Here is a 19,035-nt window from a genome sequence, read left to right as displayed (position 1 = left end):
AAAATAAACTATATACAGTGACTAATAGTGTTTATCTTAAAAAGGAAATGGAATAAACACATTTCTAAACATAATGTTAAATAACGCGTAATAATAACTAGAACGTACCCGCAGTAGCTGGTGTTGCTTATCTCTACGAAAGTCAACGATCTTGAATTTAATATTTACTTCCGGTGTCCAGGGTCAAAGTTTATCCATTCATGAAAGCATGCGATTGGCTGTTTGTGAATGTTGTGAAACTTCATTGGACGGACTCACACACGCCTTTCGTCAAAGTGATAGAGCACAACAGACGACAAGGTCAGAAACTTTACATGAAATTTGTAAAAATATGTTTGATAAAATACTGTTACATGCATATGAAGTGGCTAATGTTAGCGGACATCCATTTAGTTCCTTAAACGAATGCTAATAGTTCAAGCTAGGTTACGTAGCTAACATTCACAGTTAGCTAAGGTGCTCAGCAGCGCAACTGCATCTACCTTAATTAACATAAACATTTTGCCAACACAAGTCTGCGCGTGTTGCCTTTTTAGTATTAATTAAAAACGTTTCCATAGTCATCCGTAGGGATATAATCTTCGCACGCGTTAATGACAAGAAAAGATGGTATCTGGCTAGTTAAGCTAGCCCGAAATGCTAAAGTAGCTAATGTTTACGTATTTGCTGTCAGCTGGTACAATAATGTCATCTATCAGGTTAAAATATCACAAGCTACCCGCTGGTTACGTCACAGTCATTGCAGCTCTACATACTGCACACCATAACTTGAAGCATTTGCTGTAAGAAGACCATCCCCCACACCATACATCCAGTCTTACATTCGTTTAACTTTTTACAAAGATCATCCATATTGAAGAGGACAGGTGGCAGTATTCCACCTTTTCGGACCCCATTGGTCACAAGGAAAGGTGCAGATATGCTTTTACTCCATCAAGCTTGCATGGTTTGATGCAAATGCCAATATAAAATACAAAATGCAAGAGCCTTAACAGCTTTTGAAGTTTAACAGACACTGTGATTAATTCAGTCAAAAGCACACATCCGCAGAGCTGCCATCTCTAACTCATTCCTGACTATACTGACATGCAACCATCATTAGTATTTTCACCACTTCTGATGTGTCCACATTGTCTCCCTCAGGTGATCCATGTGCGTCTGATTGGCAGAACAGTAAGCATGCTGACTGCACACAGGGCATGTGCAGCGATGGCTGCCCGCCACCTGGTTAGAGCCTCTGTCTCCTCAGCACACACACATCGCTCCCTCCTCCACACGTCCGTACCACGTCAGGACCAGGTTGAGCTGCTCCCTGAGTGGGCCAGCCTGGCTAAGAAACAGCTGAAGGGGAAGAACCCGGAGGATCTGATCTGGCGCACACCCGAGGGCATCAACATCAAGCCTGTGTACACCCAAGCAGACTCCGCTGGCAGAGCAGATGAATTGCCGGGAGTATTTCCGTACACTAGGGGGCCCTATCCCACCATGTACACTTACAGACCATGGACAATCAGGCAGTATGCTGGCTTCAGCACCGTGGAGGAGAGCAACAAGTTCTATAAAGACAACATTAAAGGTATTGTCTTTAGCTAAAACACTGTGGATTCAAACAGATGTTTAAATCATCAATCATTGCAGGGTCAAATATGCATGATGCAGATTTTGCGCAGATGAGTGTGTGCAGAAACTGCAGGAAGAGTTTTAACCTTTGAGGTCAATAAAGCTTACAAGGATCAACCACAGATACTCACTATTCAAATCTCATTTAATTTGTGGTTGTTTTTTTCTAAGTCTCTGAGCTCCAATCTATGACTCATGTCCACTTTTTATGTCCTCACCCTCTCACATCTTCTCTCATTTCAGCTGGACAGCAGGGTCTTTCTGTGGCTTTCGACCTCCCGACGCACCGCGGTTATGACTCTGACAACCCCCGGGTCCACGGTGATGTCGGCATGGCTGGAGTTGCTATCGACACAGTTGAAGACATGAAGATGCTCTTCGATGGAATCCCTCTGGAGAAGATGTCTGTTTCAATGACGATGAATGGAGCGGTTATCCCCGTGCTGGCGATGTTTATTGTGACTGGAGAGGAGCAGGACGTGCCAAAAGCCAAGCTGACTGGCACGATTCAGAATGATATTTTGAAGGAGTTTATGGTCCGCAACACATATATTTTCCCCCCAGAACCTTCCATGCACGCCATTGCAGACATCTTTGCTTACACCTCCAAGGTATGCACCACTTACATGTTACTTAAACACAAAGGATTTCTACTGCTGCTGCTGCTTTCTTTATGTTATGCTGTTAATGTATTACTTATCATATTGGGAGTTTAACTGATTTTTCCGACTCTCTGTGCCACCAGCACATGCCCAAGTTCAACTCCATATCCATCAGCGGCTACCATCTGCAGGAGGCTGGAGCCGATGCCATCCTGGAAGTAGCCTACACCATCGCTAACGGCCTGGAGTACTGCCGCACTGGTCTGAAAGCGGGCTTAACCATCGATGAGTTTGCCCCGAGGTACAAAATCTTAAGATCTTACCAAGTGTGGAGGAGTATGAAAGCCTAGAACAGCCGGCATGCACTTATTTCTTTTTTAATAACGTTATCTTGCGATCACAAGTTCATTAATTTGTTGCCTGGAGATAACAAAGCCTGTTTTCTCACGATAACGGGTTCATTTATTGCATTATCTTGAGAAAACAAAAGGCAGGTTTTTCAAGAAAATGACGTGAGTTTTTGCTGTTGGTTGTGGAAATGTTTTCCCCAGTGATTTGATGAAGGTATTGACATTGCACACAGTGGTCAACTTAAAGCATGCTGGTGTCTGACTGGTATAATAAAGTACGTGTATAAATAAGTTAGACTGAAGCACCGTGTGATGGAGCGTTCAGTCGTGGGAACTCCTCAATCTGACTTTTTCATCTTAGATCAGTGGCTCCAGTTGTCAAGATGCATGCAAACATTATAAGTGGTAAGAGACTTTATGTGTCTTGATAACGGGTGGATTGTCTCGTTATCTTGAAATAACAAAACTCATTTTCATGAGATAAAAAACATAATTAACCCGCAATCTGGAGATTAAAGGTATAAATAAATGATTGCAGGCATGGCTGTTCTTGGCTTCTATGCAAGACAACAGTTTTGATTCACTAGCTCACTGTGATGACCAGATAATGTGTTTTTCAGTATTATTTACTTAGGAATTCGCCCAATAAACAGATCACAAAGGCCCGCAATATTACTGCCAATAATCCTGACTGTAGTAGCTCCTCAGCTGGAGCTGTCATGTAGGTCATACCTCCCCCATAATGTTTCAGACTCTCCAGCCGGAGAAAAGTGATGGAATATAAGATTAAAAAAAAGCAGCATTGTCAACACAATGTCATAATCTTGTCAGACATGGCTCCTTCAACCCAGACTCCAAAAGAGCTGAGTCGCTGTGCAAAACAGAAATAATAATAATATGTTTTAATACTCTGTGTGTGTTCACTTCTTTGCAACCATGGTTTTGCAAAAACAATTGCTGAACATGCTGTGCAGCATCCAAGCTGGATAAAAAAAGAAAAGAAAAATCAGGCCAAAACTCCAGAGATGGAAGATGTCAACTGTGACACCTGCATCTAATGTGTGACTGAGCTCTTAGCACCACCGGTGTCAGTACACGGCGCCATCAGTCGAATTGGACAGTGCCAACATTCACTTTACACTTTTTTTATTCTAATTATTTTTTAAATTTCCTGTGCAAAATTTCTGCTCGTTGTGATTGATGAGTGACTCAATCACCCAAATGTTGGCCTCTGCCACTCAATAAGCCAGTTCAGTGTTTGTCTAAATTGCCTGATAATGCTCCCAAACACTAAACCATAGTCTCGCTTGTGCCAGCCACGATGTTGGTAATTTATTAATATTCCTCTGACGCTGGGCTTGTTTGACTAATGTATACGAGTAAGTAACGAGCAAACAAATAATTTTGCCTTCATTTGAACGAGCAGATTATTTGTTGAAGCAACAGATGGGACTCACAGATTTCCTGTAGTAATTCATGCAAATGAGCACAGCAAAACGTGTGTCGTAGTATAAAGTATATAAAGTATAAATGGGAAAATAGGGTAAAGGTGGCTAAAGGCGCCACAAAAACGATCTGCGCTGCAAAAACAGGAGATAAGCAAAATTATCTGCTAAGTAAAAATATCTTAACCAGAGCAGTGTTGGACTTGTTAGTGTTCATGAAACAGCTTTATAATTCTGGAAAGCGTAAAGTTATTCACAACCATTAATACAATCTCCGTATGATGTCATAATATCTTATCAAGATAACCAAGGGTAAAAATGCTTGAAGCAAGTGAACTACTACAAGATTATGTCTCTATATGTGAGACATAAAACAGCATATATGTAGATTTTTCTCGTTTGCAGTGTTGTCATGTTCAACATTTGTTTTCATTTATTGCTCGTCTCTAGGGAATCAATCAAGTTGTGAATTGTATTCTTGCTGTTATCCATTCATTTTTTGCTCTTTAGCTCAGAGCCCCTGTTGCTTCACAGAATTACATTTTCCTGTCTACGTGAAATTATCTAGAACAAACGGCTGCAGTTGGTCTTTTCAGTAACTGCACCTCATCACCAACCCTTCCCTCCATCACTCTCCTCACATTGCGCCTCCATTACGTCCCTCAGCTATTTTTTCACCGCCTTTCAATTACTTAGATAACGTGTGTGTGCAATCTGCAGCAACATCCTGAGGGGCCGGTCCTGCTTGACCCTTCCACACATGAATCAATATCAAGATGTCACTCAATTGTGTGAAAAGGAGGGTTTTCCACCCTAAGCTATTATCATGCTCCAGCTTACATATCTGATTGCTCCTGGACTCGCAAACCCTTGGGTTTGCACAAACACTGAAATAGCTGATATTGGTACTCTGATGCCATCTCCCAGTGTATCATGGTATTGTATTTTTGGAGCAAGGAGACCAGTTCAGTGATACATATTTTGATAAGAAGCACTTAAATTGTATTTTAAAGAATTGTGATCGCGATCTACCAACATAGGCCCATGTATCAATCTAGCCGTAGTACACTTACCTGCATTTCCTCAATTTTTGGTCAGCTTTAATCACTGATTGCTCTTTTTATTGGCACCTCTTGTGTCTGCTGTCAGGTTGTCGTTCTTCTGGGGTATTGGGATGAACTTCTACATGGAAATTGCCAAACTGAGGGCAGCCAGGAGATTATGGGCCACACTCATTAAAGAGAACTTCCAGCCTAAGGATGCCAAGTCCCTCCTCCTGCGCACACACTGCCAGACTTCAGGCTGGTCTCTCACAGAACAGGTAAATATTGGAGTTTGAAAGTCCTTAAAATGTCCAGAGAGACATGATGAAATTCTGATGAGCCAGTAGTAATCAGAACCCCCCCTCTTCTTAGGATCCGTACAACAATGTGATCCGTACAGTGATCGAGGCCATGGCAGCCGTGTTCGGAGGGACCCAGTCGCTCCACACCAACTCGTTCGATGAAGCTCTGGGCTTGCCCACGGTGAAGAGCGCTCGCATTGCCAGGAACACCCAGATCATCATTCAGGAAGAGTCAGGCATCCCCAAAGTGGCCGATCCTTGGGGGGGCTCGCACATGATGGAGGCTCTCACGGATGACGTGTATAACACAGCTTTGAAGGTTTGCCATGGGGACAAATGGGCAACAGCATGGGTTTCCTTCCAAAGTAATCAGAGTAGTGTTTTTTTAAACTTACTATTTCAGATTCAGCAAGTCATACAATTATGTACAGTTTCACTGCTGTTAGTAGTATTTGTAAAAGGCCCTCCGTCTTTGGATCTTTTATGAAATTCTGAAATTCTCCTTTAAAGGCATCAAACACCTCCTTGTAAAAATCTGTGTTGGGAAGCCTAAATTCCTCTCTTAACTGCTCAAATGGGTTGGTGCAGGTTAGTGAGTACATGTTCTGACTGTTTTCTAAAACCTGCATCCATGTGGGGAGTGTGATTCTAGTCCATTCATCCATTTGAATATCACTCATGGGGGTGTCTAGGAAAGGCAATGTCTGTCCAGGGCCTTTCACATCTGTAGGTTGAGATGAGATTCTTTAAGTATGGTATTTTTGTTGTGGGTTTGGATATATATACAAGTGCATCATCTGTGTACCTTGACATTTTATGTTGTTCTTCGTTTATTGTCCATCCCTTTATGTTGTTGTCTAATGAGCTGTGCTAATGGTTCAATACTGATATCAAACAGCAGGGGTGACAGGGGACAACCTGGTTGCAACCTTGTTCAAGTGCAAACTGGTCTGAAATGAATCCATTCACTTTGACAGCAACAGGTATTGCCAGGATACTCGATCTAATGCCTTTTAGAGATAATATCATTATGTCCTTCTCCTTGGTTTTTGGATGAATCATTGAATATAATAGTCTAATATTGTCTCCATAATATCTTCTTGTGATGAATCCTGTTTGATCAGGGTGGATCAGTTTTGTAAAAATTGTATTCACACATCTCACAAAAATGGCTGTTAATATACGTAGGTCTGCATTTAACAATGATAATTACTTAAGTTTTCAGTTTTAATGAATGTGGTAAATTCCTTATCATTTAAAAGTGCTGCATTCAATCTCCATTGTCTGGTTGATGTCCCCTGATAATGCAGGAGGTGCATGGTCAGATATAGTAACTGGTAAAATCTAGAAAGTCTTCTATTCTTTGTAACTGCTTTGGGGGTGAAAAACAGATAACTTCTAGAATAAGATGAATGTCTATGTGAATAAAAAGTGAAGGCTCTACCTTTAGGGAATTTACTTGTCCAAACATCTCCTGAAACTGTTTCTGTTTTTAAGCAGATGGGACTGTCTGTCCACAAGCTGAGACATAGCACAATTAAAGTCTTCTCCCAGCAGTAAGATACCAGAGCTGTGGTTTAATAATATGTGAAAGGTTGTCCTTATGAAACCAGGATCTATTTGGTAGGTAAATGTCATTATATGCAAAGTGATATGTTGAGGTAATCGAGTCCAACCTGTTTCCTTTTGCATAGTTCATTAAAGAGATTGAAGAGATGGGGGGCATGGCCAGAGCTGTGGCGGAGGGCATTCCCAAACTTCGGATTGAGGAATGTGCTGCTCGCAGACAGGCCCGCATTGACTCAGGTACTGCTTACATATCTCATCTGCTCACTGCCCTAAATCCTCTCACTCTGTCATCCTTTTATCTTCCTCTTCTGCCTCAAGTCGTTAATGCTCTCTGCCTCTGAACTTAACAAAGCTGAAACGCAACGTCTGATGGCGATTTCAGTTTTGACATCGAGTCAAGGGCACAACTCCTGTCTAAAGTCACCAAGTTCTGCGTGAAATATTAGATTCAAGTCTATTAGATGACTTCATTCATACTCATACTGACTTACCCATGTTCCTTTTGGATGATGGCTGCTTCCTGTCTTTGAAACCCACTTGGTATGGTCTTAATCTTACTGTTAAAGTGCTCGATTCACCTGCCAAGTAAATGTTCCTTATGCCTGTTGAAAGTGCCCTGAACCCAAACATGCTCCTGGTGAGCTTCGCTTGACCCCAGTGAAAGGCAGGCAGAAAATATGTAGACAGGCACAGCAAGGCTGCCACAGGTGGTTTGGAAAGCAGCTCACACGAGATCATACGACAGCTTGATTAAAGCAGACTGTGTGTAGTTTGTTTGTTAGAGGAGCGGGGAGATGTGTGAGCTTGGTGAAGTGTGCCAGGGTGTTATCGGAGAGCTTAATTGAGGCTTCTTTGTGTCTCTTTGGAATTTACTTTGATCTATGTCCAATAATGCCTGAAATGACTGCGATGGAGCAGAGCAGCACCTCCACAGACTGTATGGCTCTGCTCTGTAATCCCTTGATGCCTGCTCTCATTGATATTCATTGGCTTTCTGATTCACCTTGGCAGCACATCTGCGCTGCTAACGTTTTCTTTCCACTTCAGATGGACTTTGATTCTGACCATGTTAGGCTCACAGTTTTTTCAGGTGAAATTGTGAGAATGTAATATGGGATCTTTGGAGATTATAGAGAACATCTTTCTGTGTATGTTTTCAGCACCCACATTAGTTCAAAATTGTATTTTAATTGAATTTTAATTTGGAACTTCTCACATTTGCTTTTTAAACATTGGTTGCTGTTTTCTACAGATTGCACCAGGGAACACATGTAACAGTACTTTATTCTGCTACCCTGAAGTACTGTATACCACTGTGTTGTATTTCTTTCCTGCTGGTTTAACCACTTTCATACTTTGTCTCGTGTCCTCTTTCAGGATCAGAGGTCATTGTCGGGGTGAACAAGTACCGTCTGGAGAAAGAGGAGTCTGTGGAGGTGCTGGCTATTGATAACACTGTTGTACGTGAGAAGCAGATTGAAAAACTGAAAAAGGTCAGTGTTCCTTTAAGAATTGACTCCTTCCCACCAACACCGTGAAATGAATAGTTTGGGATTTTGAACTGTTGGTCACCCTGGAATCTGGATCACTGATCTGGTTACTGATCTTTTTCACTGTGTTTGACATAAACATGCAAAGTGATTGCTGATCAATAAGTTTTTTAACTCTTCTTATGTCTATTGATGGACACAGGGCTTGAGGTGTTGGTACGGGGAATGCAGACACCGTCTTGGTCACAAACATGCCGTGTTTATGTCATGTCTTGCGCTTTATGCCGAGGATGTCAGTTAAAATCGATTCAGTGCTCAGGCCTTATGAGGGACGAGGCTATAGAGAGCTGTAAGACAGATACACACTATTACTGCAGCAGGTGCTCATGGGTTATGGAAATCTAGGCCATTTCCCTCGGATCAATGTAGATGTGTAACAACTTGAAATCTAAATTAATTCTGTGGTTTCCCTTAACTTGTTCAATGATGGGATTTCTAAAATGGCAAATTCTTATGATTAACTTATTAAAATGCAACACAAAACAGTCCAAAAACCTTGTCACAATACTTTTCTACCAGGCAGAGCACAATAGGCAAACACTGATATAAAGACTAAACACAGTTCACACAGCGAACAACCTTAATTAGTAATGGCTGCATTCCATTCAGGTGCGTCAGCTCCAGGGCCATGTTAGTGTGCATGCCGGCTCACTAACATGGAACAGATGTGTGATGTTAATGTTATCTTTGCTTTTCCTGCCATAAGTCAAATTATCTATTCTCAGAAGGTCTATAAGCTGTTTGAATGTTTCTCTGTGTTGAGGCGTGCTGAAACACATCTTTTTTGTTGTAGGTGAGGCAGACTCGTGACTCAGAGGCAGCGAAGAAGTGCCTGGCAGCCATTGAGGAGTGTGCCCAGACCAGGGAGGGCAACCTTTTAGCCCTGGCTGTGGAGGCAGCACGAGCCAGGTGAAAACTCCCACAGTGCGATTGTAATGGCCACTGGTGTTATTCTGTATTTTATGTACTGTTTTGTGTGCACTGCTGACTAACACCAAGTCATTTAACCAGTTCAAAAGGTTATTGGTTTGACAAGTGGGTCACATTTCAAATGCAGTCTTACTTGGCCTACGTTTACACGTAGCAGGGTATTTTGGAAAACTGATATTTTAGCTCCTCCGTTTTCAAAAATTACATCTTGCACAGAACACCTTTTACAAAAATGTCGTCGTTTACATGAACCCAGATAAATACGCCTTCGAGCGCCATCATAACTATGCCAAACCTATGGGCGCGAGTGTAAACATAGGTCGCTCACATGACGTTAAGTATTTTTAGTCGCATGTTGTGACGTTTCAGAACCTAAAAGCCATTTAACCCTGTTTACACACCGACAAATAACTGGTGTTTTCAGAAATCTCCAATTTGGCTGGAGTTTTTAAAAATGATCGTTTACCGTGAAAAAAACTCTGTTTGCATGTAAACGAGAGGCCAAACCACATGAAAACATATGCGTTTTCCTTAAGTGTAAACGTAGCCTTGGTGCCCCCAACAAGATGAAACCATCTGACCCACACACAAGCACAGATAAAGATAAGACACAGATAATCTTACACTGACTTCAAGAAAAGAAAGATGTGATGGATTTTTTTCCTGAACTGTGCAGTACTTGTAGTACTTGTGTGCAGCGTTGTGTGAATCATTGAAGAGCCCACATGCTGATCACAGGCCGCTTGCAGAGAGGCAGCGTGACTTCACATCTCAACTCTCACAGCCATCCATAAGCACTTCAACATCCCGTGCAGTTTTACTATCGATAGACCTGTAATTCATCTCAGTATGGTATGATTCTCACTGCCATGTAAGTACAGATAACATCAGTAATTTGCATTTCAGCTGTTGGCTCACAAGTTACACTGAAGTTACTTTACCATTGCTGTTTGATTACCCTCACTTCCACAAGTGCAGTACCAGCCTCAATATGGATTCCTACAGTAGTGGAATAAGGCTGTTTACTGTATACCAACACGACTTTGGAACCATGGAGCTCATTTATCATGGGAAAGTGAAAACATGCTGAGGAAGACGCTGTCCGTTTTTTTTTTGTTGTTGTTGTCTTTTAGATGTTCGGTTGGTGAAATAACTGATGCCATGAAGAAAGTGTTTGGTGAACATAAGGCCAGCACCAGGATGGTGAGCGGTGCTTACCGCAGCGAGTTCGGGGAGCATGAGGAGATCGCTTTGGCCCATAATAGGTAGAAAATAAGCCTAATCAGCATCTTTATATTCACTGTGCACAGACTGGATACCTGACTGGTTGAGTTACGTTAGGTTTTCCTACCAATTTTTTTTTTCTTAAATGTCAGAGTTGCAGACTTTAAGAACCACGAGGGCAGGAACCCTCGACTGCTGGTGGCAAAGATGGGGCAGGATGGTCATGACAGAGGTGCCAAAGTCATCGCCACAGGGTTTGCTGATCTGGGCTTTGATGTGGACATCGGACCACTGTTTCAGGTCAGTGTGAGCTACAGGTCTGCCACCTGCACCACCTCAGCCAATTTAAAGATAATGTGCCAGACACAGGGTTTATGGCAGAAGCAGTGACTCCAACCAGAAGCTATATTCACATGAACTGCTAGTAAAAAAAATACCTCATAACATGCATTTCAGCAGTTAATATCAATTCTTGTGAAAATATTGTAAATATGTTAACGCTTAAAATGCAGCTAGTAGAAAGCATAAGGAATGGATGTAAGTGATTTGAAGATGTAGCCGTTAGATGGTGAGCCCCCGTTGCTTAAAGATAGTTAAAGATTCAGTAATATTTCTAAGCCTTAAAAGACAAAGTTTTGCTCTTTTCCTTACAGTGTTCTACCAAACACCTTTTGTATTTTAACATAACAGCACTGGAAAATACAAATACTGAAGCCTCTCCATGGTTTAAACAGACAGCTGTAAGGTCAATGAACTGTACATATGTTCACTGTTGCAGGTTCATTTCTAGCTCAGTATTTTCCAATTAAAGTCACAAACATTTCCTCTGCAATTGTAAGTTTACTCTCATCTGTTTTCAAATGGGAGTTTTGAATTTATTTCAAAGTGCCATGACATTTGCCCCTTTTTCTGAATAAGGCAATATTGCTACTAAGCTGTTTACATGGCTAATAAAAAGGAATGTTCCATTAATGTCGCTGTGTACATGCAGCTGTGCGTACTCTGCTGAACAAACACAGCCTCCCTCTTTCAGTCGTTCAGCCACCATCTTGAAAAGTCGACATTACCATAATTGTGCTAATCCAAAAGCTGTTGATATCTAAGCTCTTCATAATGTTAAAAAGTAGGCGTGTTTCTCCTTACAGCCTGAAACATGGGCTTTTCTTTTGTGTGTCTCATCTCATCTGGCCTTGTCTTGCACACTGTTGGCTAGTTGGTTTGTTTACAATGCACAGAGCTGACCTCATGAAGCTTTGTGTTAAACGGTGGTGAAAACCCCCAACTGAGACACATATTCTGAACGCGTCAAAAGAATGCTCCTAAAACCTGAATAATATTGACTTATCCCACGTCTTCACCAGATAATGGCCTTGCATGGAATATTCAGTTCATGCTCTTTTCATGACCCGTATCACATTCTGAATATCGTCACATTCAGAATACAAGTGGAAAAACAATGTGCGTGTAAATGTAGTCATTGGCTTGTCAGACACAGGTGCAATGACTAATCTGACTTAATAATGGCTTCATTCCATTCAGGTGTGTCAGTACCAGGCTCCTGTTAGTGTGCATGCTCGCTGACTGCAGAGCCTCCTGGAATGGAATAAAGACATTGTTAATCTTATTAGTTTATTAGTCTTATTAGCACACCTGTGCTCTTCCTGCGATGACGAGTGAAAATCAAAAAACAGCTGAAGGTAGCCTGATGTGAATGGGCAAAAGAAATATGCACAATATTAATTAAACATGAGAGGAACATCCAAAAGGCAAATACATTCCTCATAAATATAGCATCTGGCTCCTATGCCATATTTTCTCCTTTTATAAAGACTGATTCCAGACAAGCAAATATGATCTTGTCATGGTTATGATGGTTGGCTGTTATCAACACAAATGATGCTCTGTCATCAGCTGAACCCACTCTTTGTATATTCTGGTCTAACTCTGCTTTTCTAGCTACAGAAGATAACACTATCAGCTGAAGTAAAGCCTGTAAGGGCTAGAGCAAATTCTGGCTGTCTGTCCCCCAAGAGGCTTAAAGTTAAGTTAAATTGACTGAGGCACAGGTGTTATTTTCCTGTAAACCCATTTTATGAAGATGGGCAGATGTAAAATAATATTAGTGAGGTAACCTCTCGTGATATCTTAAAATTCACCCAGATGAGCTCAGATTACAATCATATTATTTGCGTGTGTGTGTGGATCAGTGGGATGTGTGTTGTTCAGGATGCAGCTGTATTTTCTGTCATACATAGATTCTGTAATAACGAGCATAATGAGGACCACCAGTCGTCACACTTTGTTGGTTTAATTTCTCAACCTTTGATCATGTGGCCTGGTGTAAAGCGTTGCCTCTGGAAGAGAGTAAAGAACTGATAAATCAGCCCTCTATGTTGGGAACTGTGTTTTAAATTATGAATTATGTATCAAGTTAGAGAGTGGGAGATACATGTAGCTTTGAATAATGGACCCCAGGGACATGCCACTTCTAAGAATTTCATGTTTTTGCAGAGAATTGCGTGAAAATGCAGTTTTGCTAAATCTAAAATGTCAGTGCCATTTGGAGAAACTGGAAGAACACTGTTTGTACTTTCTGCGCAAACAAGTTGCATGCGATGAAATGTACTGAAGCCAGCACATTATTCATTAAGTAGCTGGTTTTGTTTTGAATCTCCTTCATGATTGTGACTATATCTTTACTATTATATACAGTATTTAGCAAGCAGATTTTTAAAGTTTTTTTTCTTGTTTTTATATTTCCTTGTCTGGCCTTTTGGTGAACAGACTCCCCTTGAGGTTGCCCAGCAGGCGGTCGATGCAGACGTACACTGTGTCGGGGTCAGCACGCTTGCAGCAGGACACAAGACCCTGGTCCCAGAGCTCATCAAGGAACTACGGAAGCTCAACAGGCCAGATATCCTGGTGATCTGTGGAGGTGTCATCCCACCACAGGTAACCTTCAACTGTCATGGCTGTCGAATCTCAAATCTTGAGATGAGGTTCATTGGCGGTCTCAGGGAGTTAACAGAAAATGCCTGAGGCAGAAAATTCCATACATAATATTTAGCATCTGACCTTCATTTACTATTTGTTGGTAGTGGTCCTTGCTGAGTTATCCTCACTGGGGAGGCGTCGGGCACTGAGCAGCACAGTATTGTACATTCTGTTGGTCGACAGAGATAATTCCCTTACAGCTCTGCATAGCCACCAGCATGACCACTGGCACTTTTGAGCCTTGAAAGGACATTATGTAGCATTACACGAAAAGCACACATATAAAATGTCAGCCTGAGGATGTGGACAAAGAACCAACGCGTAATGATGAGAATTCCCATATAATCATCATTACAGCTCTGTAGGTTGCATTACAGTCTCACCCCCTGTTGGCCTGTTCCTGTCAGTCTTAGTAGTTTTCTGCAGCATAATTAACATAACCTAATCACATAGGGACTATGCACTTTCTCCAGATGAATAAGTCTTCATTGCTCATTAACTGCTGTTAATATAAACTGTTCCACCTCTGTGTGTATGCAGGACTATGAGTTCTTGTACCAGAGCGGTGTGTGCGCCATCTTCGGCCCAGGAACCAGGATCCCACAAGCTGCAGTGGAGGTTATTGACAATATTGAGAAGAGCCTGGAAAACATCCGTCAGGCCATGTGAAAAAAACAAACAACCCATGAAACTGACTGAAAAGTCCCAAGTAGGAACCCTCTGCACAGAACCTGTTTGACTTATTGCATAAGACTGTAAAAACAAAGAAAGTGATTCCTCATTGTGAGCGCATACAGCAGTCAAAATGATTCAAAACCTGTTGGGGTGTCCTGATTGCATAAACATTGCATTCTCTGTGTATCAAATGATTTTAATTCTTTATAATATCCTCAGAGTTTCCCATTTGCATAGTGTTTGCATAGCAGAGCATTGACTTTTAACATCCAAGGTAAAACAGCACATCACTACACTTGGAATGTAATGCCTTTATTGCAGCTAGCTAGCAGGCTGTGGTTATTGCCAGTGCTGTGGAGATAAGCAGAAATTCACATCAAATCAAGCCTCTTATGAACTATGACCCTTGCCTTTTATCTTCATGGATATTTCATCTTAAAAGAGGCCTTGTGTTGCCTTGATAGCTTGCCTCTGCATAATTCAACCAACTCCTGTTCGAAGATAAAACCATGGAACAGTGATCACAATTCATGAAACAGTTGAAAAATGTATTTTTCTACTTCTGATCCCGAATCAGATTTGACGCTCTGACCTTAATAAAGTATGTGAATTGTGGAAATGTGATTGTGTCTTAAGATAAAGTGAACTGCAGCACCTATTTATGAGATGTTCAATCACTTTTTGAAGTATGTTGATGATACACACTAAAGGTATCTACTAACTAGACTCATGTTTTTTTAAACTCTGGTATCGTAGAGGTCAGCTTTTTTAAATAAATGATGATATCTCAAAACTAACCGGTGAGACTATAAATTGGGAGGATTATTTATTTTGACACCATTTGGACACTGAGGAAAATTGCAGCAATTGACTAGATGCATTTGGAGCATTCTGTATGTACAGAGGTGGCACGGTGGAGCAGCAGGTAGTATGCATGCCTCACAGCAAGAAGGTTTCGATCCCCGGGTCAGGCGGGGCCTTTCTGTGTGAAGTTCGCATGTTCTTCCCGTGCATGCATGGGTTCTCTCTGGGCACTCCGGCTTCCTCCCACAGACCACAAACATGCTCATTAGGTTAATTGGTGACTCTTAATTGTCTTTAGGTGTGAGTGTGGATGGTTGTTTGTCTATATATATATATGTTGCCCTGCGATCAGCTGGTGACCCCCCCACCCCCCCTATCCCCCATGTATGCACAGATTCTTGTAGCAGCATTCTTTGGAGATACTGTACTGCACAGTACTTTCTGGTTCCAGCTGGTTATTGCAGGCTTGAAATCAAACATTTGGGTGTACATAAATGTCAGATTTATGTCAGATTATGTTTCATTCATCTATCCTCTGCTCATTTTTTGTGATAGATTATTGTCAAATACTGATGCTTACATTGCCTACAATGCAACTAGACCACCAGCAGTTCGTTGGAGATTTGGGTGTCATGCTAGTAGTGGCAAACATGGCGTCTAGCCGCAAGCAGGGATGAGAACCAAAGCTAAGATGGTGAATTATACATAAGCCTGCCAAGGGCTGACATGCTCAGCCTGTAGTGTGTATCTCTAGGCCCTGCTGTGCCTAAGTACAGTGTCACAAAGCCTCTAACATCTTGTTGCTAAACATTATTGAATCATAGACTGTAAAAACACATGGACGTCTCTGTGACTTCATCCATCGATGTCTGAAGACCCATTGTGAAGGGCAGTGACAGTGGCTCTGGCTGTCGCCATCTTGGCAGTGTCTGACTCAGTGAAACCAAAAAGAGATGTAGGTGAGGCTGGCCGAATGAAGCCTGGGTGCTGAAACCTAGCAGTTAGCTGTTAAGGTGCATTATCATGTACATACTTAAATGATGACCATGACCTCTCTGGAGTTAAATCCTGTGAGGATCAATTCTAGGAATCAGGGCAGAGAGATACCATTTAGCTCAAGGCGCATACTCACTTCCTGTGATGGCCGGGTGTCCCCACTCCGCCCTGTCTCTTGCTCAACCTCAACTAAACGTTTGTTTCACAGTTAAATCACAAAATGGCTCACAATGTTCCTGCCATGAGTTTCCATATGTCGCTGTGGCATGTTGAAGGTCGTCCAAATCTGCTCATCACAGATGAGAACCGCAACATAGTCTTTTTCATTTTATTCTACAGAGGGTGCCAGCTGTAACTGAAGGGTTTATATTGCATACTGATGGTATGGAAATTTGATATATATGTAGGCAAAATTATACACTGACATTTTTTCCTCATTATGGAGGTTGGAAATATGAGTGATTTTTTTATTAATTTAGTTTATTTAACAGGGGCAACGTACAACACAACTGTTGAGTTACTGTATATAACTGATCTGCATCTCTGGCAGGACAATCAATATAAAAATCAATACAGTACAACACAGATAATCCAATACAAACAATTAAAAACAATGCAGTCAGCAAAATGTGCAAACAATACTTTACATATAAAACATACATTAGTCTCCATGTTGGAAAAGTTTCAGTATCAGTGATCACATGACTTGTTTGTCGTGAACCATCTATTGAGTGTTGTTTTAAAAATACTGAAGCTTGTGCATTCTCTGATATGACTGGGAATTGACTTCCATTTATTTGCTGCTCTGACTGAAAATGTTGATTGTCCGAAAGCTGTTTTCCTGTCGAATGACACACATTATTATTATTTAAGAGGTGGTGATGCAAAATCATGGATTAATTCAATCATTTATGTTTTTGCTCTGATAATTATCTGGCACACACCAGTCCATAAATTAGACTTTTGAATGATGTTACAATGATGGTTTATCCTTGTTTTTTTATATAAAGAATTAATGGATATTAAGAAAGCATAATGGGATTGACGCACCTGCCTGGTCTTGTTTTAGAATGGGAGTAAATAATTGTGTCATCTGCGTATGTCTGGTTTCGGACCTCTGGGTAAATCATGGGGAGATCATTAATGTATAAACTAAATAAAATTGGTCTGACCAGCGGTACAGTCAGAAAAAGATGAACGCGTGTCATTAATTTTTGTGCACTATTTTTCTTGAGTTTCTTGAGAAAATCCATATTAAGGCATTAGTCAAGAAATTCAACTATGACAATTTGGAATACTGATTGTGTCAAATGCCTTTTTAGAATCAAGGAAAACAGCACCATCAACACTCCTTCCTCCTGTAGCTGTCCTTGCCTCTCCCTTTTCAGCTCCCTCTGCACCCCCCTCAGCTCATTTTTTGTCCCCTGATCTAAAGACCCTCTTCTTCTCATTCAATAGGGCTTTCAGTTTCAGGGACACTTAGGGTTTGTTATTTGGGAAACACTGTACCTTCCTGGCAGGCACAATATTTACCACACAGAAATGAACAATGCAGGTTGTTAAACTGTCAATGTCCTCCCCGTGTGGACAGCACAACACTTCCCAGTCAGTGGCGTCAGTGCCACACTGGACTCCTCTGACCAACCTGATGGTTGGTGGTTGTTTATTCACCAAAGGTATGTATGCATGGAGCAGATGAACCAGGTTGTGGTTGAACAGCCCAGTGGGGGATGGGGTGAAGAACTGTGAGCATCCTTAGTATTTGCATACAGTAAGTCCAGCGTTCTGTTGTCTCTGGTGTGGTATTTAGTGGGTGAAGGTGGGGAGAGTGGAGGACAGGGGAGCATGATATGAATTTTCCAGAGCTGAGAAGGAGGGCTGGGGGGTGGGGGTGGTGGTGTCTGCAGCTGTGAAACCACAGTGTGCAGGAGCTGCTGCAGCATGCTGTACACCTTTATTGCAAAGCCATGCAAGAACTCCCTTTGGAGATAATATGGCTGAATGCATACAGCTAGCAGCTCTATGTCTCTCGTGCAGCGCTGCTCTTTAATACTGACATGCCCTGGGTTACACCATCCTTTTCATAAACTGCTCTTGTGTCCTCTCTCAGCAGTTGAAAATTGTCCATTGTAACATGCGAGTCCGACGTGAGTTAATTTGACCAGTTCTCCATGAAACACATGATACTACACTCCTGGTACTCCCTCTACAGTCTGGGTAATAAAGTTAGCTCTTCCATCTTATTAAGGAGAGATCTCACATTCCCTGTAAAAAGACATGATATGGATTTTTTCTCACGGCACTTCACTGCAGCTTTGCACCCCCTGCTCCTTCTCCTTATTTCCGTGGAGAACTCCAGTCTTTCCCCTGGGAGTACTTTCGTGTTGCACAGCGCTATCAAAGTAAAAAGTAAGTAAAAATCACTAGTCTCATGAGCTGTACATCCATATGTATGCGATACGATTGACCGAGACTTGTGATGGAAAAAACAAGACAAAAGCAGAAAAACAAACTAAGACAAAGAAAAAAACGGTCGGAGCTGCTGTAACTAGCTGCCACTCATGCATGGCCATTTAAATTTACACTATATAGTTATTTTTTGTAGATTCTGAAAAGTCCTCCTGTCATGGGCTAACTGAAGACTGAGGTGCAGTTTTTAAGGTGTGGTTGCTCCATTTGATTGAATTCCACAGCACTTCACTTCACCAGGCAAAGTTCTGCCTCTTTCGGCAATCTGGGACATTTTACTGAATTCACTTTTGACCTTATTAATTGTGATCATTAAGCACTTAAAAGCAGCCTTTAGGTTATCCATTGACACCATTTCACTCACACTTTGGTATAATGTTTGACACTTTTCTAATTTCTTGTCGGTACATGAGCCTTTGTATTGTTAGCTTCCTTACCACCAGCATTAAAATATGATTTCAT

The 19,035-nt window shown here is 41.5% G+C and overlaps 1 protein-coding gene across 1 annotated transcript; it reads left to right on the top strand.

Annotated features, from left to right (window-relative positions):
* The first annotated feature begins 216 nt into the window (after positions 1-216).
* On the top strand, positions 217-17,291 carry mmut (methylmalonyl CoA mutase). Its single transcript, XM_070987090.1, has 13 exons — positions 217-300; positions 1,144-1,576; positions 1,864-2,231; positions 2,366-2,523; positions 5,167-5,338; positions 5,433-5,681; positions 7,057-7,168; positions 8,309-8,424; positions 9,275-9,390; positions 10,545-10,676; positions 10,788-10,935; positions 13,420-13,587; positions 14,170-17,291. The coding sequence occupies exons 2-13, from the start codon at positions 1,180-1,182 to the stop codon at positions 14,296-14,298; spliced, it is 2,265 nt and encodes a 754-aa protein (XP_070843191.1). The 5' UTR covers positions 217-300; positions 1,144-1,179; the 3' UTR covers positions 14,299-17,291.
* The last annotated feature ends 1,744 nt before the right edge of the window (positions 17,292-19,035 follow it).

Source organism: Chaetodon trifascialis, chromosome 19 (genome assembly GCF_039877785.1).
Source record: "Chaetodon trifascialis isolate fChaTrf1 chromosome 19, fChaTrf1.hap1, whole genome shotgun sequence".
NCBI lineage: Eukaryota > Metazoa > Chordata > Actinopteri > Chaetodontiformes > Chaetodontidae > Chaetodon > Chaetodon trifascialis.
This window is presented reverse-complemented; position numbering and strand designations above follow the sequence as displayed.